This window comes from Ixodes scapularis, unplaced genomic scaffold (assembly GCF_016920785.2).
Source record: "Ixodes scapularis isolate PalLabHiFi unplaced genomic scaffold, ASM1692078v2 ptg000323l_1__unscaffolded, whole genome shotgun sequence".
Classification (NCBI taxonomy): Eukaryota; Metazoa; Arthropoda; class Arachnida; order Ixodida; family Ixodidae; genus Ixodes; species Ixodes scapularis.
In genome coordinates this window covers 1,701,887-1,729,868 of record NW_024609965.1, presented here as the reverse complement: position 1 = coordinate 1,729,868, position 27,982 = coordinate 1,701,887, and the positions used below count along the sequence as shown (strand labels likewise).

Sequence of the window (27,982 nt, the reverse complement as noted above, 5' to 3'; positions counted from 1 at the left end):
AATATTGAGAAAATTACCCGAAACCACAAATACCCCAAATGTGTTATGATAGCACGTCAGTATACGCTGGACATCATATTTCAGGTCCTTCTTGGAAGTCGATGCTCAGAACTAGCTTCCATTGATTGTCTCTAAAGATCAAATATTCTGATTTCGTGACGTGCGGCTCTGTATGATATTCATTACCAGTAGTCCAATTGGCTCCTTAACGCGAGAGAGCACGACACTATACCCGTTTTTACCTCCAGAACCGTAGTAAAAGAAGTCCGGCTCCTCACGTAGCATGACTAATTTCCCTCGTTATTGGAATACTTAAGGTATATGAAAGTACATTTCAGATTACATGTATGTTATCTTATCAAGACGTGTATGTTTCAAACGCCAGAAGCCTCGTTTTTTCCTTCGATAACCAAATCTCGTAAAGACTACTTCGCGCCGCGTATAAAAAATGCGCCAAACTTGCTTTTTTTTATGTGAAAACGTGTATTTAGAGCGAGCGAGAGCAGAGCGTCACGACACCAAAGCGAGCGACAGAAGACAGTTGCGACATGAGGGCGCGTGTCACTAGAGTGTGGTCCACGGAAGCGCATGCGCGGCGTGCCTTGGGAATGATCCATATTGGGGTCTTCAAACGCATGTTTTCATGGGACTGAAATTTTGACCCCAAATGTAGCCGCATTTCGAAGGTTCAATGTCATTTAATTGACTGAGTATGCAGATGAAGCAGGGCGAAGTGACACAAGCGTCTTGAACGCAGTGGTCTGCAGTCACATTTTCGAGATACTTTATTTTGTTCAGGTTATCTCTGCTAAAGCAATACACTACCGCGCAGTGGTGATCGCTGACGCTTATGGCGGTCCTTTTAAAATTTGTCGGTACTTTAGCGCTCGAGACAATTCTGCTTGTCATTTATGTCCGTCCGGAATGAAACTTCGATTCACATATCAATAGGGGTGTAAAAAAATTCTCTCGCGTTTGCCTTTTTTTTTTTTGGGGGGGGGGGGGAGGGGGGATTTATCGTTTAAGTTCTTCACTGAGCTTAAAGGGGCCATGAAACGAATTTCGGGCTGGGATAAATCATTTTGTATTGAGACTCCTTTCCTTCGAAAGCTCTCCGGCTTTTCACAATGATACATGCGCGGCACCTAAAGCACGTCAGCGGTGCCCAAAATGGCGTCAGCCGTCCCCAGCTCACGCATTGAATACGAGAATTGCCTCACTCGGATGTACACGCTCGTCCGAAATCAGTCCGTCGACAAATATTTGGATTGGCGTTCATGGCGAATGAGTGCCCTGACGGAACTTATCGTCACTGGGGAGCGACAAGTTCTATGGTGTGTTCAGAAAGCGCGATGTAAGCTTGGAGCCATCGCACCGGTGCCCAAGCATGTCGCGACAACGCGATTTTTCAATTCGCCTTACCGCTCATTCGCACTGGAAGCGGATCCGCGTTCGCCAAGCGGTTGCGAACGCGGTTGTATAAAGATCCACTACAATAGCACGCGCACTTGATGTCAACGAGTGCGGGTGCAATTGTACTGGATCTTTATACAACCGCGTTCGCAACCGCTTTGCGAACGCGGATCCGCTTCCAGTGCGAATGAGCGGTTAGAGTTGTGGATTAAAGCTAAGGAGAAAGAAGTAGAAAAATTGTTTCATGACCACCTGAAGGCTACAGGGGCCTACCGTGTGCGCAGGCGTTACATCATTATCGTGGTGAACTATGGCAACCGTCGGGAATACGTTGAATGTGTAACGTGCCAGAGATCAATCCGTTCGTTCCTATGATTAATGACCAATTATGAAACTGCACTCACATTTTGTACTGTGCTGGCTGGCGCGTAAAGGCAATTCAATTTTTTTCTTTATTTACACATGCTGCGACCTCTATGAGGTCATTGCATGCAGGAGTGGTATAAATACAGATACTAAATAACAGCGAAACAATGAAATATGTCCTTGAACATAACCGAAATAAAAAAAAAACGTTTGCGTCAAAAATTTGTAAAAACACATAGACAGAAGCGCGCTAATAAAATCACCATATTGAAGAGTACCTATATGCTCATCAAGATTATTCGAAATTTCGAAACCTCGTAGAAAAACGAATGTTTTTCTACGTGATTTCGAACGGGGCACTAACACACGTGTCGGACACGTGTGTTAGTGCCCCGTCCCTGGCTTTGGCGGACGACGAAGTGACTTTCACTAAGAAATTTGGCAGACTTGCTTAAGTGCTCGGGCGTGCCTGAAGGGGGTGGATCATGTTTCGTCTATCTTGCATCTTTATGTTTTCCTTTCTGTTCCTCGCAGTAATGAACTTTAGTGGCCAGTCAGTCTTGTATTCGTGCACTTCTCGTCCTTGTCCCTTGTCTTTTTTGCGCTGTTTCCAAGTTTGCCTCTGCTAAAGCCCGTCAGCGGTGGTGCTGTATTTTGGGTTTTATTGGGCTTAGACACTGATCTCTGGGGCTAACAGTGTTGAAAAATAGTTTATCGTGTTTTTTATAGCGATCGCAATACAAATCTGGGCTAAGTTTTGCGTGAAAGCCTGAGGATTTTGTACGGCCACGTGTCTATAGTAGTCAAAGTTGTACAACATGGCGGCAGTCAAGCGGGGGTCTCTTTTGCCTGGTGAACGAGATACCAGTTTATCGCTCTAAGCCTTTCTACACCATTGGTCGCGGCGCTTCCTCTCGAAGGTCACGGGAAACTCGCTCGGATTCGATTGGCTCTAATGGTTCGTAGCACCCGCTGCGCCCAGACGTAAGCTGAAACGAAGTATAGCTCCTTGACTCTGCGGGGAGCGACGGACTACTGGAAGAGGCCGGTTCACCTATTGCTGCTATTTGTACTTGGACAATAATTTCTCATATTTTGAACGTAATAACAGAGAGTAGGTTTAGGGAGCACAAAGATGAACGCTGGTGACGCGAGCGTTTTAACACAAAATGGCGACGTACGTGGTTACATGTTTTTCTTGACTGCATCCAAGAAGCTGGACGTAAGACTAGCTGCTCCATTCCAGAGACACATAATTCTTGAACATGCATGTTTCATGTATAAAACATACCAGAAATATTGTTCCATATACACCCAACATGAAAATATTCTCTTCCTCAAAAGGCATATTATATATTCCTCTTTGTAATATAAGTTCATATATCCAGGTTATAACTCTACATATGATATATTAATGCGAATACATTTACTGTCCCATCGAGCGAGCTGACGTCATCAGTTTGAGGCGCGAAAACGGCACCTACTTTTCCCGATCCCAAAGGAGCAAAGTAAAGCTGATGGATTTCGCCTTCGGTTCCATTGGCTGGCGCGCGTTGACGGGGTTTCCATTAGTGACTGCGCTCGTCAGTTTCCACGGCGGCTCACCCGATCGCGCTGCGTGTCCGTCAGCGCGCAGTTAACACGGAGCGTTCAAGGTCACCAGGGGAGCACGCACGCTGACCGGCGATGAAAAGTACGCAGCTGACGAAAAAGGGAGCGGACGGGCGGTTTGCATGCTTTCTCATTCACAACTGATGAGAAGTGCTGAGGTGTGCCTCGAGCTTTTTTTTTTAATTTTTAATACGGTTTTCGTATCTTCAATTTCTTCATTCATTCATCTTTATTGATATTCTTTTTTGGGTTTCTCATTTAGAATCATACAAGTAGGATGCAATACATATTTTGTAGGGTTGTTGTCAAGGCTTCTGAATGCAGGCTTGACTTAGTTCAAACACCGGCCTGTGAGGATGATTTTACTGCATGAAAATCGCGAATGAACCAAAACTTTTCTATCCAGCACAACATATACTTCGAATTTGAATTATTCGGAATTTCGTATTCAAAGTATTACAAAGTCGAAACGAAATATTTGGTTAATCATGTTTTGATTTGAATAAAAACTCGAAGGTTCGCACAGCCCTATCTTATTCTGATATAGAATTGCTCGAAGCATTTCCACATATTGTGCCCCAAGGTAACCAAATCCAAACGATATCAAAACTAAGGTGTGACATGAGACGCAACCTTTTTGTTTCATGAATGGCAAGAATTGTGAATCCAGAAAATTTAGCCATTTACCGGACTCAATGTTTGGTAGCTCTTTCGCTATGAAGTTGAGTGGGTGTAGCAATCACAAGTGCAAATGTACGTTCTAGCAACAAAGTTAGGTTCTGACTGATTTAAACAAGGGGTCGACAACCTACTTGCTGCAGCTGGCCCAATTGACGCAAAACGGCGGTGGAGGTAGCCGGATGTAGAAACGGAGATTGGCGCGGGGGCGGGGAATCAGCATGGAAAAAAAAAACTATCATACACTAAAAGGCACATGCAGAGATATTCTCTTTGTTCATTCACATGTAACGTAAAATCATTGCTCGAGCTCCGTCACTGTAAGATTTTGGGTGTTCAATGTTGTCACGAATGACATATGATGAAACGGATAATTACTGGAGAAACTGAACGTTTAATGGGGCGAACTCGTGCCCAAAACACTACGGAAGAAGGTTAGCGTCCCACCCGTCGATGTCGGCGAAAAGGCAAGATGGAGCGCTGGGGTGACACTCGACTCCGGCTCGCCACGCAGAGCCCCTTATGCACACGCGTGGGCTTCTGGAACAATGGGCGTAGCAAGTTCGGGGCGTAGAACATTCGAACCTTCAATAAACAACATAGTTCTCGAATTTTCCAGAGCCGGACATTTACAGAAACAACAAAAACGTTCTTCCGCAGCCAGGCATGGAACCTTGACTCTTAGCGCGAAAACCACACTATAACCGCTGTTCCTTTTTTTTTTTAGATAATTGGAATTGAGGTTATGGTTGCAATCATAATATTGCACAATTCGTAGAGCAGCGGGGCCGGTTTTATTGAAACCAAGATCACTTTTCATTGTGAACACGCGCAAACCAACAAATCAAGCCAGATCGAGCAACATTGAGAGGGTGAAAGGGATCGATGGCTGTTTAAACGGACGGCATAATCGATTTCTCAACATACCAAGATTAATTTGTGTAGAGATGTGGCTGGCAAACGTGCGTTAAAAGTATAAAAATTCCACTGAACAAACGTACCTGAGTAAAAGGTTAAAAATGAAAAACTTGAAATTCCTCCCTACAGCAGTTATCTGCAAACCAAAGGTGTCTGATTGGAACAACAGTCGCCAGACGTCAGTGTGATCTCCGGGTCAACAGGAGGCACCGAGTACCGCATTTTTTCGTGTACACTTTTAGGACGACTCCAGTTTTGTCGGTGGCTTGTTTCCGGCCTTGTCGTGTAGGTGCCTCACCCAGCACAGAATTGCAGAGGAACCGGGATATTTCCGCGGAAACGCCACCCGCAATCCTCGGCGGACCTCTTGCGTCGTCTCGCATTCTCTTTACCGGAGAGCCACCTTTGCTTGTTTTTGGGAGCTGAGCTCACCATTATTAGGTGAGCTCAGCTCACCTATTACAGTACAGACTTTCAAACTCAAAGTCTGTACTGACAACAAGGAAAATTAAACGAAGACACTTAAGTCTGCTTACATGTAGGAATGCGAAAGCATTCCTACACGCAGCGTATGTTTAAAAACAGCACGCCACGTCTTCCTTTTTCACACTGCGCTACGGTGGTTACATCACGCTCCCCCACCGCGCAGGCGCAGCCCCCCTCCGGCTTCGCGGCTTCAATGGCGATGCATCTGAGTTGCTCTGCTTTTTTATGCTTTATTTCTGGCGCGCGTCCCCTTTGACCTCGAGCGCCCCCAACGGCTTCCGTGACGCAGCGTCTGCGTGACTGTGCTCTTGGCCAATGGGAATTCAGTTGCCGTTTTCGCTGCTCCAGACAACGGCTACAGACCACGGCTACAGACAACGAAAGGCTTCGTTTCATGGGACGGTTGATGCTTTCGCATTCAAAGCGTCTTGTCTCAGCCGGTCGTAGTCAAATGCAAATGCTAAACGGACCGTCAGGGCGGCGGCGTTAAGCCTATTGGGACTTAGTAGGACAACGTATGCCAATACTGCCCTATTAAAAAAAAATATATACAAATTTAACTCCTTGTATGTGAATTTAAACCCAACAGTCTTAAAAAATTAAGGGTGTAGAGGGGTACACCCCTTGTCCCATATGTAACTCCCCAAAACTACATGTGGACGTTTAGTCCACTGTCGTCGATCTAGCGATATCAAATTTTACGAGTGGCTTCATAGTTGCTGGATATAACGTATTAAATAGCTAATGTGCGTATCAAAGACTAGAAAAGAACAGCACTAAGGTTTTGCAGCAGGGCCAAAAAAACCTTGATTGTCTCACTGTATTCTTTGATACGTACTTTAGATATTTTAATAAGTCGTATCGGTCTACTATCGAGCCGCCCTTGAAAGTTGGTGTCGTCCGTTCGACGTCTCTGGACTCGACGCCCACATTATGCTTTGGCGAGTTGCATATGGGACAAGCGGTGTAACCCTATACACCCCCTATTTCTTAGAGTGTACGACGCGCTGTTATTGAGCTGACCGAACTTAGAATCAAGGCTCTGAAACCAGAAAAAAAATGGAAATCGAAACAGAGAAACTAAGAAATCCAACTCGCCAAACTGGCGGCTTAACTGTAGAAACTGCTAAAAAATAAAGTCGCCGTAGTGGTGGCTGAACTGATAATATTAGTTGCGTTCATAAAGCTGCTGGCTGAAGTGGTAGACGGTTTGGGAAACTTTTAAAACAGGTAACCGAACTGAAGTGCTTTTTAGGACAATCACGGCCTTGTGCGTCTGGTGGTTCTTTCAAAGCTGTTCGGGAGAAGAACGGATGTTCACACTATTTGCTGAAGTTACCAATAGGCGTCTGATGATGAACAAAAATAAAACAAAATTAATCAAACAATCAGTGTTTATTTAGTTCAGGAAGAACCTTTTGACTTCACGCTGGCATGTTTTAATAATAATAATAATAACAATCCCATGGATAATAATATTAATAATGATAATATTAAATTTTTAAATACTAGCATATACATGTTCACAATTTAGGTTCGCCAAGGATTTCCACGGCTTGTATGACTGAACCTAATTTCTAGCGGCCTCATAAAAATCGCTATTCCAAGTGCTGAATAATTTTTTTAGCCAGTTACACTTGTAACGTTAAAAAGTTAACACAAGGAAACCACACTTAAACACACACGAGCACAAACAAACCAGTTATTTCTTAAAAAAATTTATATATGGTCAAGATGTTTATCGTATACAGCCATATATATTCATATTTGTATATATATACGGGAAGTGCAGTGCCATATATAAAGGGGCAAATTTGGGCACATATGTCAAGGGGACGCCGTATATGGCCAGGTATGGTATCAGATATATACAAGTGTATATCTCTTATATGGCGGTTTTTTCTCAAACTTAGCTGTATATCACATAGCGATTTCCATGAGGTATATGACTATATGTAGTTCCTGATATGACGACCTTTTCTGATATTTATCCTTATATGGCAATATTATGTGTTTAGTATTCGACACGGATAGTGAATTATTTTAACGACAAAGCGTACTGAATGTGTACCTACGTGTACAGGGAGTAGAAAGGGTGCCATACAGAATGTGTGCTCGTAAATAGAAAACCTTTGCAAAAGGGTGATAGAAATATTCAAAGGAATATATGGCAGCTCTATTAAAAAAATTAAGACTAGAAAAGCGGAAGCCGGGAGCTGTCTGGATTAACGAAGAAATACTAGAACTAAGTTATGAAAAAAGTAGATTTTGCAATAGATGTAAACCAAACCCCTAAGATGCAACACTGAAGGAAGAGTTCAGGCAGATACGGAATAGAGGGACGGCGAAGATTAGACTAGCAAAGAAGAGATTTCATGTGACACAACTCTGAAATTCTGGGAAAGACCTAAGGAAAACGTGGAATATTGTAAATCAAATAATGGGAAAACCACCTAAAGACAGCGTTGACGAATGTATAAAGAAAACCTTTGGGGTCAACGATTACTTTACCCTCAGTAACAATTTCAATAATTACTTCGCTAAAGTTGTACAAGACTTGCGTCGGCCAGTAAACAATACCACAGAGACTGCAAAGCCACTGTTGAATGTATCGAACTCGGCATACTTGCCACTAATAACAGATACAGACTTAGAACATATAATTAACAGCATGTCAATCGTAAAACCAGCGGGATATGACCAACTAAGACCACGAGATATCGAAGTAAACTATAACAACTTAAAACATGCTTTGCTGGCGGTAATAAATGGAATATTAGTGACAGGAATTATACTGGATAACCTTAAAGTTGCGATATTTCGGCCTATTTATTAAAAAGGAGGGAAAAGGGAATTAGGCAACTACAAGCCAATCGCTCTCATGTCCGTTATCTCGCAGATAATGAAAAAATTTGTTTTAAAAATAATGACCTCCTTTTGTGACTAATATTCACTAATTAGTAACACCCAGTACGGCTTTCGGCAACAATTAACTGCGACGCTTTTACTTGAAGACATGACATATTACATGAATGAAAAAATCGATTCTAATAATTGAGTACTTGCAATATATTTTGACCTGACAAAGGCATTTGGCACAATTGACCATTCCATATTACTACATAAATTAGTAAACCCTGGCTTTCGAGGGCATTTCCTAGACTTATTTAAAAATTACTTTTCCAACCGGGCGCAACGAGTTAAGATTGGAAAATGCATCAGTGACGTTGTGCACACAACCTGCGGTGTGCCGCAGGGATCCGTTTTAGGCCCTATGCTTTTTAACATCTACATGAACGATCTAGCCTCATTACCTCTGAAATCTAACCTCTATCAATACGCTGACGATACTGCATTAGTCCTGGCAAATGAAATTTTTGATGCTGTAGTCAAAATCATGCAGAGTGACATCAATAAAGTAATGAACTGGCTTTCTAGAAGCTCTATATTTGTTAACATTAAAAAAAAAAACACAACTAATGTGCTTTCGAACGCACCAAAGGCGTATTAACCTTGCAAAACCTATCTTCTTGCATACAAGTCAATGCACTCAGTGCTGTTGTACGCCACTTTCATATACCGCTCACGCGAAATATCTAGGCATGTATTTTGACGAGCATCTGTCTTGGAATTCCCATGTACAGCATCTAATAAATCACTTACGAACAATATCCTCCTATTTATACAGATTACGGAACGCCGCTGATACTAGGCTAAGACGATTAATTTATCAAAAGTTAGCAGAGTCAAAACTAAGATACGGGATTACTATCTATGCATCCTGCTCCAACTTCAAAAAACAAAGAATAAATAAATTAATGAAAAGGATGGTGCGGAACATCGCGTATGGAACCAAACTCGAAAATATGGCGTTTGAAAATCAACTGTCAGAACTTGACCTATTGACAGTAAATAAACTGCGCAAATTTGTAATTCTAACGAATTATTACTTCACATTCGAGTTCAAAATAAAAACCATCAAACAAAGGCAACTGAAAAAAAAGGAAAAGTTTCAGATACCAAAAATATACACTAACTATGGAACTAGGCACCGCAAATTTAATGTACCCACATAATTCAACCAACTTCCTGAAAATTTGCTCAATCTCCACTCTTTAAAATCTGTAAAAAAGGAAATGAGGAAATGGCGTATACAGGAAACTGAAGGCTAACTGCTCGTTCTCGTGAACTCATATTTCTTTTTTTTTTCTACTACGTATTTTTGCGTTCTTCGATTCCCTAAGTACGATATACCCTACCCAAGTAGCACGGGGAGCTCGGCCGAAGGATGGCCATATCCCCATGGCCGAGCCATTTTTCATCGGCCATTGCCCGGCCAAAGAGGTCGGTGCCGACCTCGTTATGGTCCCTCGGCATAAGAAAGGCCCACCTGCCCGGGCTTTGGGAGGGCCGGGCCCCATGGCCGAGCACCCCTGGCTCAGGCATCGGCTGGGCACCAATGGCCGGGCACCGGCAGAAGACTAAGGGCCAAGGGCGGTATTGGGTCGGCCACCGAGCTGGCATGGTGGCATTGGCAGAACACCAGTGGCCGAGGGCGGATTTGGGTCGGCCACCAACCTGAAATCGTGGCACCGGCAGAACACCAGTGGCCGAGGGTGGATTTGGGTCGGCCACCGAGATGATATCGATGGCACTGGCAAAACACCAGTGGCCGAGGGCGGTTTTGGGTCGGCCACCGAGATGATACCGTGGCACCGGCAGAACACCAGTGGCCGAGGGCGGATTTGGGTCGGCCACCGAGATGATATCGATGGCACTGGCAAAACACCAGTGGCCGAGGGCGGATTTGGGTCGGCCACCGAGATGATATCGATGGCACTGGCAAAACACCAGTGGCCGAGGGCGGTTTTGGGTCGGCCACCGAGATGATATCGATGGCACTGGCAAAACACCAGTGGCCGAGGGCGGATTTGGGTCGGCCACCGAGATGATATCGTGGCACTGGCAAAACACCAGTGGTCGAGGGCGGATTTGGGTCGGCCACCTACCTGAAATCCTGGCACCAGCAGGACCCCAATGGCCGATGGCGGCTTTGGGTCGGCCACCGAGATGATATCGTGGCACCGGCAGGACGCCAGTGGCCGAGGGTGGCTTTGGGTCGGCCACCGACCTGGGATCCTGGCACCGGCAGAACACCAGTGGCCGAGGGCGGCTTTGGGTCGGCCACCGACCTGAGATCCTGGCACCAGCAGGACCCCAGTGGCCGATGGCGGCTTTGGGTCGGCCACCGAGATGATATCGTGGCACCGGCAGGACGCCAGTGGCCGAGGGTGGCTTTGGGTCGGCCACCGACCTGGGATCCTGGCACCGACAGAACACCAGTGGCCGAGGGCGGCTTTGAATCGGCCACCGACCTGGGATCCTGGCACCGGCAGAACACCAGTGGGCAAGGGCGGCTTTGGGTCGGCCACCGACCTGGGATCCTGGCACCGGCAGAACACCAGTGGGCAAGGGCGGCTTTGGGTCGGCCACCGACCTGGGATCCTGGCACCGGCAGAACACCAGTGGACGAGGGCAGCAACTGGGTCGGCCACCGACCTGGGATCCTGGCATCGGCAGAACACCAGTGACCGAGGCCGGCTTCAGGTCGGCCACCGAGATGATATAGTGGCACCAGCAGAACACCAGTGGCCGAGGCAGCTTTGGGTCAGCCACTGAGATGATATAGTGGCACTGGCAGAACACCAGTGGCCTATGGCAGCTTTGGGACAACCACCGACCTGCGATCGTGGCGCCTGCAGAACACCAGTGGCCAAGGGCGGCTTTGGGTCGGCCACCGAGATGAAATCGTGGCACCGGCAGAACACCAGCGGCCGGGGCAGCTTTGGGTCGGCCACCGAGATGATATAGTGGCACCAGCAGAACACCATGTGGCCGGGGCAGCTTTGGGTCGGCCACCGAGATGATATAAGGGCACCGACAGAACACCAGTGGCCTAGGGCGGCTTTGGGACAACCACCGACCTGCGATCGTGGCACCTGTAGAACACCAGTGGTCGAGGGCGGCTTTGGGGCAACCACTTACCTGAGATCGTGGCACCTGCAGAACACCAGTGGCCGAGGCGGCTTTTGGTCGGCCACCTACCCGAGATCGTGGCACCGGCAGAACACCAGCGGCCACTTTGGGTCGGCCACCGAGATGATATAGTGGCACCAGCAGAACACCAGTGGCCGAGGCAGCTTCGGGTCGGCCACCGAGATGATATGGTGGCACCAGCAGAACACCAGTGGCCGAGGGCAGCTTTGGGACAACCACCGACCTGCAATCGTGGCACCTGCAGAACACCAGTGGCCGAGGGAAGCTTTGGGACAACCACCTACCCGAGATCGTGGCACCTGCAGAACACCAGCGGCCGAGAGCGGCTTTGGGTCGGCCACTTACCCGAGATCGTGGCACGGGCAGAACGCCAGCGGCCGGGGCAGCTTTGGGTCGGCCACCGAGATGATATAGTGGCACCGGCAGAACACCAGTGGCCAAGGGCGGCACAAGGCCGATCGTTGAGCTGGTATTGTGCCATCGGCAGAGCAGCAGTGGTCGAGTGTGGCACCATGTCGGTCGTTGGGCTGGTATAGTGCCATTGGCAGGGCGCCATGCAGTGGCTGACGGGTGGCACTGGTTGGCTGCTGATCTGGCGTTCGCATTGGCAGATGTTTGGCGAAAGTGGTTGGACCAATGCCTGCCATTACCCTCACAAAAATATGTATGGACACTCCTAGGACGTTCTATAGAGCAGCATCCATAGGCAGAACATAAGGCATAGGCAGACCACAACTGCTGTTGCCTTCGTGAAGTCGTCCAATGCAGGGGGTATTCGCAACTTTCAGCGATGGTGGTACCGCGGTGAGAGAATCGTGCTTCTTAGCTCCTGAATGATTGGCCTCCTAATAAAAGGGCTTGCTTACACCTTCCTCTGATACTGCTCGTATATAGAAAAACCAGAATTACTTACGCGTCGCAGACCCAGCCTAGTACCGCTGTTCTACGACGAGCATCCAGATGACCACCATTTTGATAGGCACCAGTGTGCCCCCTATGGGTCGTGAAAGTTGGAAATATCTGCGGGGGCCGCAGAGACCCACATTAGCCTACCTGCCACTGAGAAATTAAAGGAATTATTCCGGTACATACTGAACACTTCCATCTCCACAATGAATATGCTGCCGAGTTTGGACAGGCCTCCAGATATCAATGTAAAAAATTGATCCTTGGCGCTCAATTAACAACTCTTTAACTCTGACACCTTGCTATACGTAAAGAAAACGTCTACCCGGCATTACTTTATTAACGTACCAATATATAGCTCACACCATAGAGAGGCAATAGGATGTCCATAGACTCACCAGGACCATAGCACAGAAACGGGAAGGAATGAAAAACGTTTTGTTTGGCGGAGATCCCTATAGCATTGTTGTGGCTGTTCTATGGTAAACCAGCGGTACATAAATGGTCCAAGAACTGTCTACAGGAATCCGTAGGATGAACAAAGGGGTAATAGAACGGCAAAAGTATAGACCAGGGGTGGCCAAACCGCGGCTCGCGAACCGCACGCGGCTCTTTGCTGGTCCAAAAACGGCTCGCGGATCCCTCGTATGGGGACCCCCCCTTCCCCCCGCCCCCCCCTTCCCGCATTTCCCCAGGAAAAAAAGAAGGGAATTCAGGCAGAATGAAGTACGGCTCGCGGTTTGGCAGCCTTGTACCTCCATACGTACTGCCGTACAGCCTTGTGCACTCATACGTACAGTCAGACTCTAAACAAAAATTCAACTTGGCCGCCTCCTCCTCCCCCTCCTCCTCCTCCTCCTCCCCCCTCCCTCCCCCCCCCCCCCCCCCCCCCCCCGTGGCTCTTAGAAGTTTCGTGGTTTCGTTTGCGGCTCTTAGGCCTGGTCGGCCTGGCCACCTCTGGTATAGACAAAGGACGTCCACACATATTTTCGTAAAGGTAGGGCCACTAAATAAGCTACATTTAGAAAATCGACAGTCCATGGTCCAATTGTCTCATGAGTGCCACCACCTCGTTGCCTAATGCAGAGCAGACGCAATTGTCTGTAGTTATGGTTCGAAAAGTCTGAAATCCCAAGTTTTACATAGTGTGGCAGAAAGCTTAGGTGATAACACTTTGCTGTCACAAACTGTTTAAACGTTTCCAGATGATAGGAAAATATATGTCCAGTGATTTCAGATAAGGCTTCAGATAAATGACAACAATGATGTTAAACACGTTGACTAAACCAGTGGTGGAACTGCTGCGCCATTTGGGCCAAACTGCGCCAGAACAAATAACCTGCTACATGCTGCTACAAAGGCTGTATTTGGGCACAATTTGCACCATGCCTGCGCCAAGAGGGGGCTGTCCTTGAAAAGGAAACAAAGTGTGGCACGTGACATTGGTTTAATTTTATGTTAAATGTGTTGTTTACTCGCCTTCTCAATGTAGGCCTTGGGTTGCCAAAGGCATGGTAGCGCTTTTAAGACGAGGACAAAAGAAAGACAAGACAGAGAGCGCTCGTGTCTGTCTTGTCTTTCTTTCGTCGTCTAAAAAGCGCTACCATGCCTTTGGCAATCCAAGACCAATACCAACTAGCCCAGCATTCAGCACTGATAAGTCTCAATGTAGGCATTGGACTTTCTCAGGCCGCAGTCTATAAATATAGCTAGAATAAATTTAATGGAGGTCATAGGTGGACAATTAGAATCCTGGGAACAACCTTTGCGCGTTCAGCTGAAATTTTCGTTTGAGCATGGTGTAACAGTAGTGAAAGGCATGGAGAAAGGCACAGCAACTACTCATTATTTGAGTAACAAAGTACCGTCTGCTTTGTTGCTTTTTTTCTGTTAAAGCACTGCGTGTGAAGAGCAGGGTGCCGCAAATATTCAGATTTCTAAATAGTAGTTTCAAACAATATCGTATTTGGTATTCGTTTAAAAATCGGCTGCAATGTTCGTACTTTTCGAAGTGTCCAACGCGGCAAGTTAGCCCCCTTGAGCGCGCCTCTCCTCAAACACCAGTGCACTGCGGACAAGCAATGCCCACAGAGCTATCACCGCGATCTCGGGACTCGCTTTGCCGCAGCGCAGTCGCGCGCTTAGGCGAAAAACACTTTCAAAGCGGTATGGTGCACGCACGCGCCTGGTGTATTGAAAAAACTAAAGAGGAAACATTGGGATTGTCAATATTTACATTGTAGTAAAATCTTCAAAATTTAACTGTGACTATTATGCAAGAGTATACGTTAGGCAGCGATGTTCTAACAACTTGTGTTCGTTATTTGTGCTCTTTTTCTTCTTCTGAATCAGAAATTGAAGAAAATATTTGCCATATAGCGAGAATATTTATAAATCCCCTCAATTAGGTATGGGTGGGCCCATTTATAGGTTTAATTTTATGTAAAATCTGTCGTTTACTTACCGTCTCAATGTAGGGATTGGACTGAGGCCGTAGTCTATAAATATAGCTAGATTAAATTTAACGGAGCTCATAGGTTGGCATTTAGAATCATGGGAACAACCTTTGAGAGCTCAGCTGAATTTTCTTTTAGGCATTGTGTAACAACAGTGAAAGGCGTAGAAAAAGGTGAAGCAACTTTTCAATATTCGATAAAAAAAATATTTGCTCAAAACCACTATACACTTTGAATCTGCTTCAAGCCGAATTATTTGCACATGCCTAACTACTACACAGCAGAGAGCAGCGTGAGACATAATTAACAAAAAAGTGTCCGTTTGATGTCAAACTCATGACAATTACGTCACCGTGATACAAACCCCCTACAAAGCAGCCAAAAAACATCTTTTTTACGTCAAACACGAACCGAAGACTCCGTTGTTATTCCTAATAGGTAAATTGAGACATCTGCAAAATTACCTGCACATGAATGTTCAATAAATAAAAAAAAAATGACCGCCTCTCCGCGTGGTGAATGATGTTGATTGGGGCGAAGCTCGGGTGGTGCTGATGATACTGATTTTGGTCATAGGTAGTGCTGATGGTGCCGTTTTCATTCCTTTCAGTAGGAGAATGTGTAATTTTCTTCTTTTTTTTAAGAAGACAGATGGGATGGCATCTCAGAACCCTCATCTCTTTTTTTTCTTCTTTTTCTTGATACTGATTTTGGTCATAGGTAGTGCTGATGGTGCCACTTTCATTCATGTAAGTAGGAGATTATGTGGTTTTCTTAAGACAGATGGGATGGCATCTCAGAACCCCCCTACTCTTTTTCTTCTTTTTCTGTTTTCATAATTTGTTTTTCCAATTTTTTTCAATTTTTTTTTGCCCTACAGGAGCACCAGAGCTCACGAGCACGAGCACCCGACGCCGAACGGCGGACGGACATACGGACATGGCTAGCCCCTAAAAAGCTTCGCCCCTAATATCTCTAGCGGCCAAACCCTCTGCAGGTATGACACTTTAAATAGTCTCCCAACACTCCAGCAACTGCAGTTATTTTCCACGGGCTAACTAACTCGCAAAGAGATTGTATAAAATTTTCTGACATGAAAGCTCCAAATTGTCTGCTCCAAGAGTGGGAACCTCTGCTCCAAAACCTATTGTTCCCTGCTACAAGAGCTGCTCGAAATTGCCACTTGTCAGTTCCACTACTTAACGGTCATTACTCTAAATCACAACTTATTTAGTAGTTTTCGTTGTTATGATCCTTTGTCTGAAAGGTTGCAGGTTGCCCACTGGTCTATTTGATTTTTAGCCATGCAGTTCTTATCTGTTTTCAACCATGTTGGTTATGCCAATGGCATCCTCCGTTGGCAGTGACTGCAGAAACACATCATGATCCAGAGCAGCAGCAAACTATGCTGCAAGTTTATTTGAAGTGAAAAAAAAAAAAAAAAAAAAAATGTGGGTGAGCAAACGATTCTTGCTGACAAATACACCATAAACAGGAAGCTTACCGTGTTTGCCCGATTCTAACGCGTCCCCAATTCTAACGTGCAGTTAGAGTTAGCCTCAAAATAATCAAAAAGAAAATTGCTGCCGATTCTACTGCGGAGGTAAAATAACAAAGATTGACCACATAGTTCACAGGTGAAATGTTATGAAACGTACGCCAACACCAAAAATAAATGTTGTGCACTAGTCGTTGAAAGAGTCCCACGATGCTTCTTCGCTATCCACAAAGGTAATACTAGATTTCTAAAGCATTTTGAGTGCCGTGCTTCTTGCGCATGTACGAGTGCGGGGCCGTCGCTTCTGCCAGGGTCGTCCTTCAAACAACATTAGTGAGCTCGTTGGGTGGCTGGGATTGCGAGGCCACGCAGTGCTGCTCCGTCGTTACCTTGTTCTGCCAGCGTGATGGCCTTTCGTTTACATAAAACCTCAGTGAATTTTTTTCTTCCCCATTTTAAGATGACAGACACGAGTGTAGATGCGAGAGAATGTGCGTGACACATATACCGAAATGGTGAACGTAAACAAACGGTCACGATGGCAATGGGGCTAGCCACCTTATGCCGAGCATCGAGTTTTTCTTGAATTTCGCTTTTTGGTTTCGAATGTAAAGGCCCGTTCACACTCTTGCGACCTCTTAAACCTGGGTTCCTTAAAACTTGTTAAACCAGAAAACACACTGGCGCCATCAATTGGGAAGCAGTGTAAACTCGGCGGTCCGGCATATTTTTTTTTATTTCTCGAGAATTATCCTTTCTTTCTTGGCTCGAAAAACTTTTGACAATGTTATGAACGAGCCTTTCTATAGGTATTACGCACATTTGACCTCGAAAATCCCGCAAAACCTTCGCTCTTGTGAAATGCAGTTCCAGGGTCACCGCATAGATGGCGCCACAATGTCAGTATGTTCCCTCATTCTAAAAACATTTAAGAAGTTGTAAGAGATCTCGTGTCTCTCAGTCGTACTCGGTCGCAAGAGTGTGAACGGGCCTTAATGCACATGTAGTTTTGGGCACAGATTTTGGCGAAAAAAAAAAAGTGTTTGTTGGAATGGTGCAAACACGGTAAGCACGTATAGACAAAGAACAGATACTACATAACACTCAAAACGACACTATTCTATTTTTGTCCAAGACTGTGCCAGGGGCACTCGAACGAAAAGAGTAAACAAGGAGTAAACAAGGTGAAGGGAGAATCTGAAGAGCCAGTGGAAATAAGAATAGGGATAAAGAACAGAGGCAGGCCAAGGTCAATTAGGGTCAGAAGAAAGCTGCATGGCCTTGAATAACACAAGCAAGGGAGCAGACACATTATTCTCAAAACGTATGTCACGAAAGACCACAAATTTCATATCTGTCACTATTCTTGTGCCTCCCCAGGGTCCTGGTTGCTGGAAATCGAAAGGAGCAGTCTTTCTAAATTTGGGCATTTACCGAGAATGCGATGGTAAGGGACATGAAATTTTCATATCTCTCGTGAAAATGGTTTCCGAAAATAATGTGTCTGCTTCTTCGCATGCATTGTCCAAGGTAAGGCAGCTTTCCTCCGACCCTAGCTGACCTACCGTGATATCCCAAGAGGTGCCCACCCCCGAAAGATAACCCACCCCTATATTTGGCACAATTCGGTATTTGTTTTTTCAAAAACTCCAAAAGACAGCCCATTTCTAGCCATCAAGATAACCCCCTCCCCCCCCCCCCCCCCCCCGCCAATGGTGACCTCGGCAGAGGTGTAACTTAGCCACGGCGGGAGATAAGCGAACACTGCTGACTGGGAAGGACAGTCCTCTCTTGTTCATCGCCACTCCCTTCGATTAAAAGTTTTGCAGGTCACGAAATCTAAAACTGTCATTTTGTCAACATTTTTGTATCGCACAGCGAGAGTAGCCCACTCCTTATTTTCACCCAATTTGCTTTTAATTTAAGGTGGGCTATCTCTGGGGATATTATGATAGTTCTGTCTGAGGGACCCCTCTGTTCTTTATCCTCTTTCCTTTCTCTGCTGATTCATCAGATTCTCTTAAATGGATGCTTGGGCAAGTTGGGTATTCATCATGTAGGAAATAGCGCCAAATTAAACTCACCCACACTGAAAATACTCGCACACCAGATAAAATATCCCTCGCGTCGCAGAAACTTACAACTCAGAATCTATTTTCGTCTTCTTCCTTTTTCTTTTACCCGCGTTGAAGTTGATTATATCTCACTTTGTTGTCATCTGTACGAACCAAATGGCAATGTCTATCACACATATAACCCTCAAGTGTCAAGATATAACTCTCTTGTAGTAAGCATTATAGACGGACTACTAACACAAGTATCCCTGATTTTCGTGACGTTAGCTGCCTCAATGATCTCATGTGTTAATAGTTGTCTCCAATTACGGTGCTATTTTTGAAGTCCGCAGTGCACCCACAGCTACGACAGTGAATGCATAAAAGTGCGGAGTTTGCTATTCGGGTGTTGTTGTTATGTTCTTTTAATCTGTCATTTCCACATCTTCGAGTTTGTCCTATGTTACTGTCTGCCGCATGAGAGGGGAAAGGAATAGATCACTCCTTCTGAGGAAGGGATGTATGGGGTTCTATGCTTTTTAGTGCAGCCTATGATAGTTTTTTGTAAGCTGTTAATTTTTTTTACATAAACCTGAGAGTTTGATGGGGGTGGAAAAGACTGCATTGGATGTTTGTACAATTCCCAATCTTCTCAAGGTTATGAGAAATTTTATGAATGTAGGGGATGACTATTGGTCTTTGGTTAGTGTATCTGTCGCATGACTTGCAAGAAGTGGTTTCACCTTTCTTAATCTGTTTGAGGAGAGTTTCGGTGACTGAAGTTAATAGATGTGAAGTATATCCCGCACCTAGTATCCAAGATACTTGTCCTGCAAAGCTTGTAAGGCCTGAATGTGAGCAGGACTTGAAAATAGATTTTTTTAAGCACTGATGGAATGCATCGAATTAAAATTGAGGAGCGGTTTTTTCCCTCTCGGCTCATACGACCAACAGGCATGACGGGGCTGAAGAGTCAATCTTAGGTCCAGAAATCTTAAGAAGATTACACACGAGCTTTCAGAGCAAGGATTCTTAAGATTTCTGGACCTAAGATTGACTCTTCAGCCCCGTCATGCCTGTTGGTCGTATGAGCCGAGAGGGAAAAAACCGCTCCTCAATTTTAATTCGATGCATTCCATCAGTGCTTAAAAAAATCTATTTTCAAGTCCTGCTCACATTCAGGCCTTACAAGCTTTGCAGGACAAGTATCTTGGATACTAGGTGCGGGATATACTTCACATCTATTAACTTCAGTCACCGAAACTCTCCTCAAACAGATTAAGAAAGGTGAAACCACTTCTTGCAAGTCATGCGACAGATACACTAACCAAAGACCAATAGTCATCCCCTACATTCATAAAATTTCTCATAACCTTGAGAAGATTGGGAATTGTACAAACATCCAATGCAGTCTTTTCCACCCCCATCAAACTCTCAGGTTTATGTAAAAAAAATTAACAGCTTACAAAAAACTATCATAGGCTGCACTAAAAAGCATAGAACCCCATACATCCCTTCCTCAGAAGGAGTGATCTATTCCTTTCCCCTCTCATGCGGCAGACAGTAACATAGGACAAACTCGAAGATGTGGAAATGACAGATTAAAAGAACATAACAACAACACCCGAATAGCAAACTCCGCACTTTTATGCATTCACTGTCGTAGCTGTGGGTGCACTGCGGACTTCAAAAATAGCACCGTAATTGGAGACAACTATTAACACATGAGATCATTGAGGCAGCTAACGTCACGAAAATCAGGGATACTTGTGTTAGTAGTCCGTCTATAATGCTTACTACAAGAGAGTTATATCTTGACACTTGAGGGTTATATGTGTGATAGACATTGCCATTTGGTTCGTACAGATGACAACAAAGTGAGATATAATCAACTTCAACGCGGGTAAAAGAAAAAGGAAGAAGACGAAAATAGATTCTGAGTTGTAAGTTTCTGCGACGCGAGGGATATTTTATCTGGTGTGCGAGTATTTTCAGTGTGGGTGAGTTTAATTTGGTGCTATTTCCTACACCACTTCAGATTCGCCTTTTATCTGTTTCACTATTTTGAGCCAGTTGTACACAGTTGGACGAAATTAAAATATAGTCACTTTGAGAGTCTTCGTTGTCTGTTCCTTGCCTCTACGTGTTTGCTTTCTATTTAGGGTGTAATTTTTACTCTTGCGGCTCACCCGCAGCACGCCGCTTGCTGCGCCCGCCGTTTCGATCCGGTGCGGCGACCAGCCACGACTTCATGGTGGTTTCAACAGAAGTCTTCGTAGCCATAGAACATGTTGACCTGACAGCATCTATAAAAAAAAAGGAACATATAACTATTTTTAACATATTTACTATTCAAAAAGCAATAAACATTATAGCCACACTATAAGGAATATCCTCACTCCTAAGATTTTCAATCTAATGCTGCTCTAGTGCAGAAACCGTGTACAAGTTGCAATACTATCAGTTACATACAGAACAGAAAAGAGGCTGCAGAGACATGTTGGTCATTTAAAGTGCCCTTTTAAGTATGTCCCTTAAGCAAGGTCCAAACCAAGCCTCAAAACAGGAGAAAACGGGTCCCAGAGAAATCCGGAGACAGAGGAGTGACATCAATGTGACGTTTTGCAGCTCCCTCTTTGCGGTCTAGAGTTGAAAATAGCCATCTTTTCCCGGCCCCGGAGAGAACCGCAAAGCGCCACAGAGTCCTGTTGGTCAAGCAGGGGAAGGCGGACCACCCTCCTCGCAAACCTTGAGCGGGGTGGGATGGGGGCGGAGTGTGCTAATTGCTTTTTGGACACTCAACAAAACGTCAAAGGGAGGCTTACCCTAGTGAAAAATGTTATTTTTATAAGTTATTTATTGGTCCAATAAACACATATGATCCAATAAGATCATATAAGAACATATACAAACCGTATAAGAACACACAAGATGTTTCTTATAACTTTAGTTATAAGAACAGTATTTTCACAACTGAAGGAAAAAAGTATTAAAGGGAAGCTACGGAGCTTCTTGGAAAAAAATGAGTTAGAAGTGAATTCTAGTGTATTTTTACCCCGTGAACCCGAATACCCAAACCATTTGCTGCGTAAGTATTGTTAAACGCGAGAAAAACGCGAAAGACAGTCGCTGTCCGTGACGTCATCGACGGCTCTTTTGGCTGCCCAAGGCTAGGGAGGCGGGGCTTCAGTCCTATTTTGAAATTGCTCGTATGGCTCTCCGGCGGGTCGCATTGAAATACAATTTTGATATCTGTTAATCTAAAGGCCAAATGAACGCAATTCAAGCGTTTTTTCTCAAATGTAGAAGTGCCCCATCTTCCCTTTAAACAAAATTTATCAACACGCACACCCTGATATCTTGTGCTGCCCAAAAGAATAATCTGAAAATTGCGTTGCAAAAACTAAAGGGTAACCAAAAAAAAAAAGTTTTTATTAAACAACCTAATTGGGACAAGCATGTCACAAAAATAATTTCCCGCTACAAAAAAAATTGATTTTTTTACAGCAATACTCATTGCGTGAGACCGATCTTAATTTGCGGCTATTTCGTCTGTTTTAAATCGCGTGCAACAAAGTTGTTAAAATATGTCATAGAGTGACGACACTTGGGGAAGTGACCATTTCCCGATCATTATCAAATGGTTCCCCACGGCATATAACCGCCTCCGGAAGCAAGTTCAGGTGACCGATTGGGATAAACTTCGATCATCTCTTAACATCACGGCGCAGAACCCAGAAACAGTTCAGAGAGCCATCAAAGAAGCCATGTTGGAGTGCACCACGACTACCACGGTGCACTGTGATCAACCAACACCTGATCCCCACCTCCTCAGCCTGTGGCAACAGCGACTTGAAGCGGTCACATTGGCCAGCCTTACACTCCGACGACCACCAACTTCAGAACATGTTGTCAGTCCGGCCTTCAGCTTGGTGAGGTCATTCCATAGCGTGAAAAGTCTGCCAGAGAGCCTCAGGGTGCCTCGGGTTACTCAACAAGGCACACCAGTCAAGCCAGCGTTGGCATGTAAGTCGTTTCTCGTGGCGGCGTGCCTTAGCTGCCACGTGGGAAGCCTCTTCCCACGTGGCAGCTAAGGCACGCTGCCACGAGAAACGACTTACACGCCAACGCTGGCTTGACTGGTGTGCCTCGTTGAGTAACCACGTGGGAAGCCTCTTCCCACGTGGCAGCTAAGGCACGCCGCCACGAGAAAAGACTTACACGCCAACGCTGGCTTGACTGGTGTGCCTTGTTGAGTAACCCGAAGCACCCTGAGGCTCTCTGGCGGACTTTTCACGCTATGGAACGACCTCACCAAGCTGAAGGCCGGACTGGCAACATTCAGTTGCGTCTGGGGCTCACCGACGATAAGTTTGCGGCGCGCGCGGCGGATACCTTTTTCCCTCGGCATGCCAGCCCGTCGGTCCCGCGCCCTGTCACGGCTATGCCAGACACTACTGGCATCACTATGCCCCTCACTCTGGCTGAGCTCCACGACGCCATCCAGAGTCCTAGTCGCCGCTCCAAAACATGACGGTCTCCCGTACGAGGTGTACAAGAACCTCGAGGGAGAAGCAGTCACAGACCTGCTAGCTATGATCAATAAGATCTGGGAAGCCGGCGAGCTCCCCACATCATGGAAACACTCGATTGTAGTGCCAATTCCCAAACCGGGCAAGGCACCGACCGGCCTCACAGCTCTGCGGCCTATATCACTGACTCCCACCATCTGCAAAATCTATGAGTGGATGATGGCTAAACGTATCTCTTGGTGGCTGGAGGCCCACTGTCTCTATCATTCCAACCAAATTGGATTCCGGCAACATCTTGGAACGGAAGATGGGCTCGACCGCCTTGCAAAGGAAGTCCTACATCTGTCACCCTATGGCCACTTGGTTTGCACACTTGTAGCTACTGACATAACAAAGGAATATGACAATATCGCTCACGCCCCACTGTTGGAGGCAATGGTGGTTCTCGGCCTCCCACCTCGTGTCATAAATGCTGTCCACGCCTTCATTATCGACAGAACTTTCGCCGTACGCCTATCATATGGCGAGTCGCCAAATTTCCCATCAAACTGTGGCGTGCCCCAAGGCTCAGTACTTGCATCACTCCTATTTAACATTGCATTCCTTCCCCTGGCCTGGGCTTTCGCTGATATACAACACCTTCATTTTTTATTATACGCTGATGATGTCACAATGTGGTCAGTTCCCCCATCCCTAGAGGTGCAACAAAATGCCTTACAGGACGGGCTGAATAAACTAGACTGCCATACAAAGACCTTTGGCCTAACGGTGTTTCCCGAGAAATCGCAATTCCTTCATGTGTGCAACAACGCTGCCCGGAAGAAACTGCCATTGACTCCCATACCCCTCAGAATAGGGTCGACACAGCTTGCGATGGTTACACAAACCAAGATCTTGGGACTCCTCATCCACCAGTCCGGCTCAGCCAAGCAGTGGCTTCAAGCGGCACGCAAGACGGCGGCGTCTACAACACACCTCACCCGTCGCATCTTTAAAAGATGAGACGAAGTGGGTACTGAGGTAGCCAAACGCCTAGTTAAGTCCGTCTCTCTACTTCGCTTGATATACCAAACTCAGTTCCAGCGTCTCACTGCATATCAGTGGAAGACTATCGAAATCGTCATTAGAGACGCCATTCGCGGGATTACTGGTCTCCCTCGGCATACACCTACCTGGCACCTTTACGAGTATGCACAACTAAACTCTAATGAACATATATTAGCACTGAACGCAGAGAAGCTCGCAATTTGAAGCATACCACCACTCCTATGTATGAGGAACCTCCCCGCTGTTTTCCGTACGTTGGGGCTCCCCCGCTGCCATGGTACTACACTACGATTATTACCAACAAGCCTGCTACCGTCCGCACACGCCCGCTCGGACGAGTTGTGTTAGATCTCTACGCCGTCGGAGCAACGTACCGACATGGCATCGCTACCACAGTCCATTGACCATCTCAGCCTTCCATTGACACATTGGTGTTCTATGCCAAACCATAGCCTCCTTTATACTGAAAATGCCTGCCCAATGGTTTCTTCGTCGTCGTCGTGCTTACTTCACAGATTTGCTACTAGGGGTGCCAAAACCCCATACAGAAATGCAGACGACGCTTGTTCGCTGCCTGCGGCTACAGTTCACTGCAGCTAGCGTAAGCTACGTTATCCGTTAAGCTACATGATAATGTAAGTTTCCTATGTTAAGTTACGCTGTAACGTGACCTTGCGTGATCAAATAGGTCACTTGATCACGTAATTTTTTTTTGTGACACGAGTAACTGCTTTCGGTCGTCGTTCGGCCGGCAGATAGAGCGCTTAGCGATTGCCGGCGTAGCTCAATAGCACGAGGCTGTCTGCGGCTCGTGGCACGCACACCGCGACGCCACACGTACACGCGCGGTCATTTCATTTCATTTATTGATCGTGGGCACATCAGCACCTTGTACTTAGTCCTGACACCTTGTGCTGCATTCTAACTCGCATGATACCTTACTGTTGTGTGCCTATGTGCAACTCGGACTCGCGAGTTGCACTTCCTATTGGTCATTAAGCAGGCTTTTATGGCTCCTTGTAATTCCCTCCTTGGGCACCAGGACAGGGGAGGACTATACTATCCATCAGAGAAGCTAGCGAGGGTGTTGTGTGCGCTGGAAGAACTTCGTAGAGATTTTACAGAAAAAACGAAATATGCTGAAAAAGCCGTTGCATGCAGCTGGTGATACTGCGGTGGATACACTTATACACCATGGCGCTCTAAAATACGCAAAGGTAGAGAAAGATGTCAATCATTATAAAGATTTCCTGCAACTAGGTATTAGGTATTTCAGGTCAATTTTTACAAACTACTCGGCATCCCTGACTGACGAGCATGACCCCAAGAAGATCTTCGCCAGCAAGCCACTATGTACGAAGTCGTTAAAACTCTAGAACTGCATACGTGAAAAACAGTGCGGACCACAAGAGACCGGTCAAAAACATCAAGGGGCTGTGCGCTTAAAAAACAAATTGAAAATGTATATCAAGATCCCCGGTCAGAGTGCTGCCGACGGGTGCGCAGGTTTTCGGTCAGCGGGGACGCGTTCGCGGTCCTGAGAAAAACCACTTGACTGCCGCATGTAGTCCACGGGCCGTGTGTTTTGCGGCTCTGCTCCAGTAGCAATAAAACACTAAGTGGTCGCTGTATCAACGTTTTGGAAGTCCGCCAGCCTGTCTGTCTCCTTTTTAATTGGCATTGACTATTTCTGTTGTCGATATGACAACCACCAGAGGTCTGGTAACATTTCAGCATAGAAACAAAACCAAGACGTGAAAGCTAAAAGGAAAGTATAAGACTTCTTTTATATATGAAATTTATACTGACGGTGCCCTGCGCCTGCTATGTAGCATGGGTTACGAATGTATTCAATTCACAAATGGCATCACAGTGGACTGGCAGCAGGAAGCGAAGAGTCGTGTGCATTTTTTGTATGGGGTTTTGGCGCCTCTAGTAGCAAATATGTGAAGCAGGTGCAACGACGACGAAACATGGGGAAGCCAACCACTGGGCAGGCATTATCAGTATAAAGGAGGCTATGGCCAAACAGTTGAACAATCCCCTCATCGCGGAGTTATATGGTATTCGGGACGCCATACAAGCACTAACGCGGATGCCCAATGTCACTCGGGTGCGTGTTCACACGGATTGTGCCTCTGACATCCGACACCTCAACTCAACGCGATCTCTGCTACATATCTGCCATGACATTCATGCCTTGCATTGTACATCTGGTAAAGAAGTACGGGATTTCTCGACCACTGGCCATCTGCACTGTACTCACCAGGACGAAACACACCAGGTCGCTCGAGCCCTGATTGAACGTCCCCCCTCCCCTTAATCCCGCCCCATACTGGAAGAGCCGGAGGCCTCACTCGTCGTGGGCAAGGCCCGCATAAGGGTCGCTACGCGTGCGCTCCTTCCCGCGTCCCCACATCCCCTCCCGGCAGGCCTGCCCCGGCGGGAGGAGGTCCTCCTCGCAAAGATCCGGACGCAAAGATCCGGACCCCAGCAGTCTTGGCCTCCTGGGGCTGAGGCCCCAATGATTCCAGCCTGGTGTGCCCCTACTGCTCTGCCAGGCCGTCCGCAGTTGGCCTCCGACACATTCTCTGGAATTGCCCAAATCTTCAGCACCGCCTCCTACCCCTGACTCAGGCACGAGACCTCAACCTGGCCTCCCCTGAGGACTACTACAAATAGACCAGAGTGAATGCGCAAGCCGGAGCCCTTTTGGGCTTTATACGGGATGCACAAATAGCGCACCTAATCTAAACTATCAAGCTATGCTTGTTGCACGAATAAATACAAAAAAAAAAACTGTTGTGATATGTTTTCATTTCCTTTTGAGCAGCATTTTTTTATGTTTAAAGAATAACCCATGTGATGAGAGTTATTATTAGGGGCGAAGCTCCTTAGGGTCTAGCCTTGTCCGTGCAGCGTCCGTGCTCACATCGATCTTGCTGGTGTTCGTGTTTGTGATCGCGCTCATGAGCTCACATGCTTCTGTAAAGCAAAAAAAAAAAAAAAAGACGAAAAAAAAATGTTTGCACAGTCTACACGATTCGAACCTGTGCAGGGAGACCCCAGTGGATTTCTAGTCCATCGCCTTAACCACTCGGCCACGACTGCAGGACGAGTGGGGGCTTTGAGATGTGGTAGTAACTCAAGAGCTGGGGTTTCTGTCATGAATAAAACGTTGCATGTAGCCGCTCAACGTCTATACAGGAGAGGGCGCTGTGGTCAAATGCTCAAATGCGTATATAACCACATTCCATACCACACATTCTCTTTCTGAGGTGGATGAAAACGAACGAAAGGCTTGGCATGCTGCGGCTCATTGCCTACGCAGACCACCAGAGCTTCGTCCCAATCAACATCATTCACCACATGGAGATGTGGTCATTTTTTTATTCTTTACGAAGGCTGTGTTCCAAAATTTACTCGATCCAACTCCGGAGTAAAAGTTTCGTACCGTGGCGTTCCAAAACTTACTCGAGCTTACTCGATGACGTCAGAACTCGCGTTCCAGAAGCGGGTTGTTCACTCCGGAGTAATTACTCGCGCTACCCTCCTCGATCGGGGGGTAAAGTCGGATCAAATCGAGTAAATACGTCACGTGATCTGTTCGTCGTCTGCTTTCTGCGCCGGCAGCCGTCAAAGCTCGCTTGCTACGTTGGTTTTGGTGGCGGACGTTCGAAATGACAAAGAATTAGGTGCAGCATGTGTGGTTATTGCGATTTGCTGTTGTCAACGCAGGAATTGACTGCATTACATCCAGACCGTCCACCTTCCCCGGGAATGTGTACTTGTTATTATCTGAGTGCGAGCGTAAACAGGAGCTTCTCCGCATCCTCGTCCTCGGCGTTGGGGGATGCCGTAATCTCACGTTCAAGGCCGAAAATGTACGAACTCGTTATATGATAATGTAATATTTTTGTTTCCTCCAGAGTGTGTGTAATGAGAGGATAACGTTTGTAA

At 46.2% G+C, this 27,982-nt stretch overlaps 1 protein-coding gene across 1 annotated transcript in view; it reads right to left on the bottom strand.

Annotated features, from left to right (window-relative positions):
- Positions 1–11,809: 11,809 nt before the first annotated feature.
- LOC115308574 overlaps positions 11,810–27,982 on the bottom strand; it is a gene marked incomplete at its 5' end in the record, with an annotated part of 39,105 nt that continues 22,932 nt past the window's right edge. Inside the window, 3 exons of the mRNA XM_040212713.3 lie at positions 11,810–11,828; positions 11,950–12,121; positions 20,633–20,749. Of these exons, the coding sequence (XP_040068647.3) occupies positions 11,810–11,828; positions 11,950–12,121; positions 20,633–20,749 (308 nt within the window). The remainder of the gene's footprint in view (positions 11,829–11,949; positions 12,122–20,632; positions 20,750–27,982) is intronic.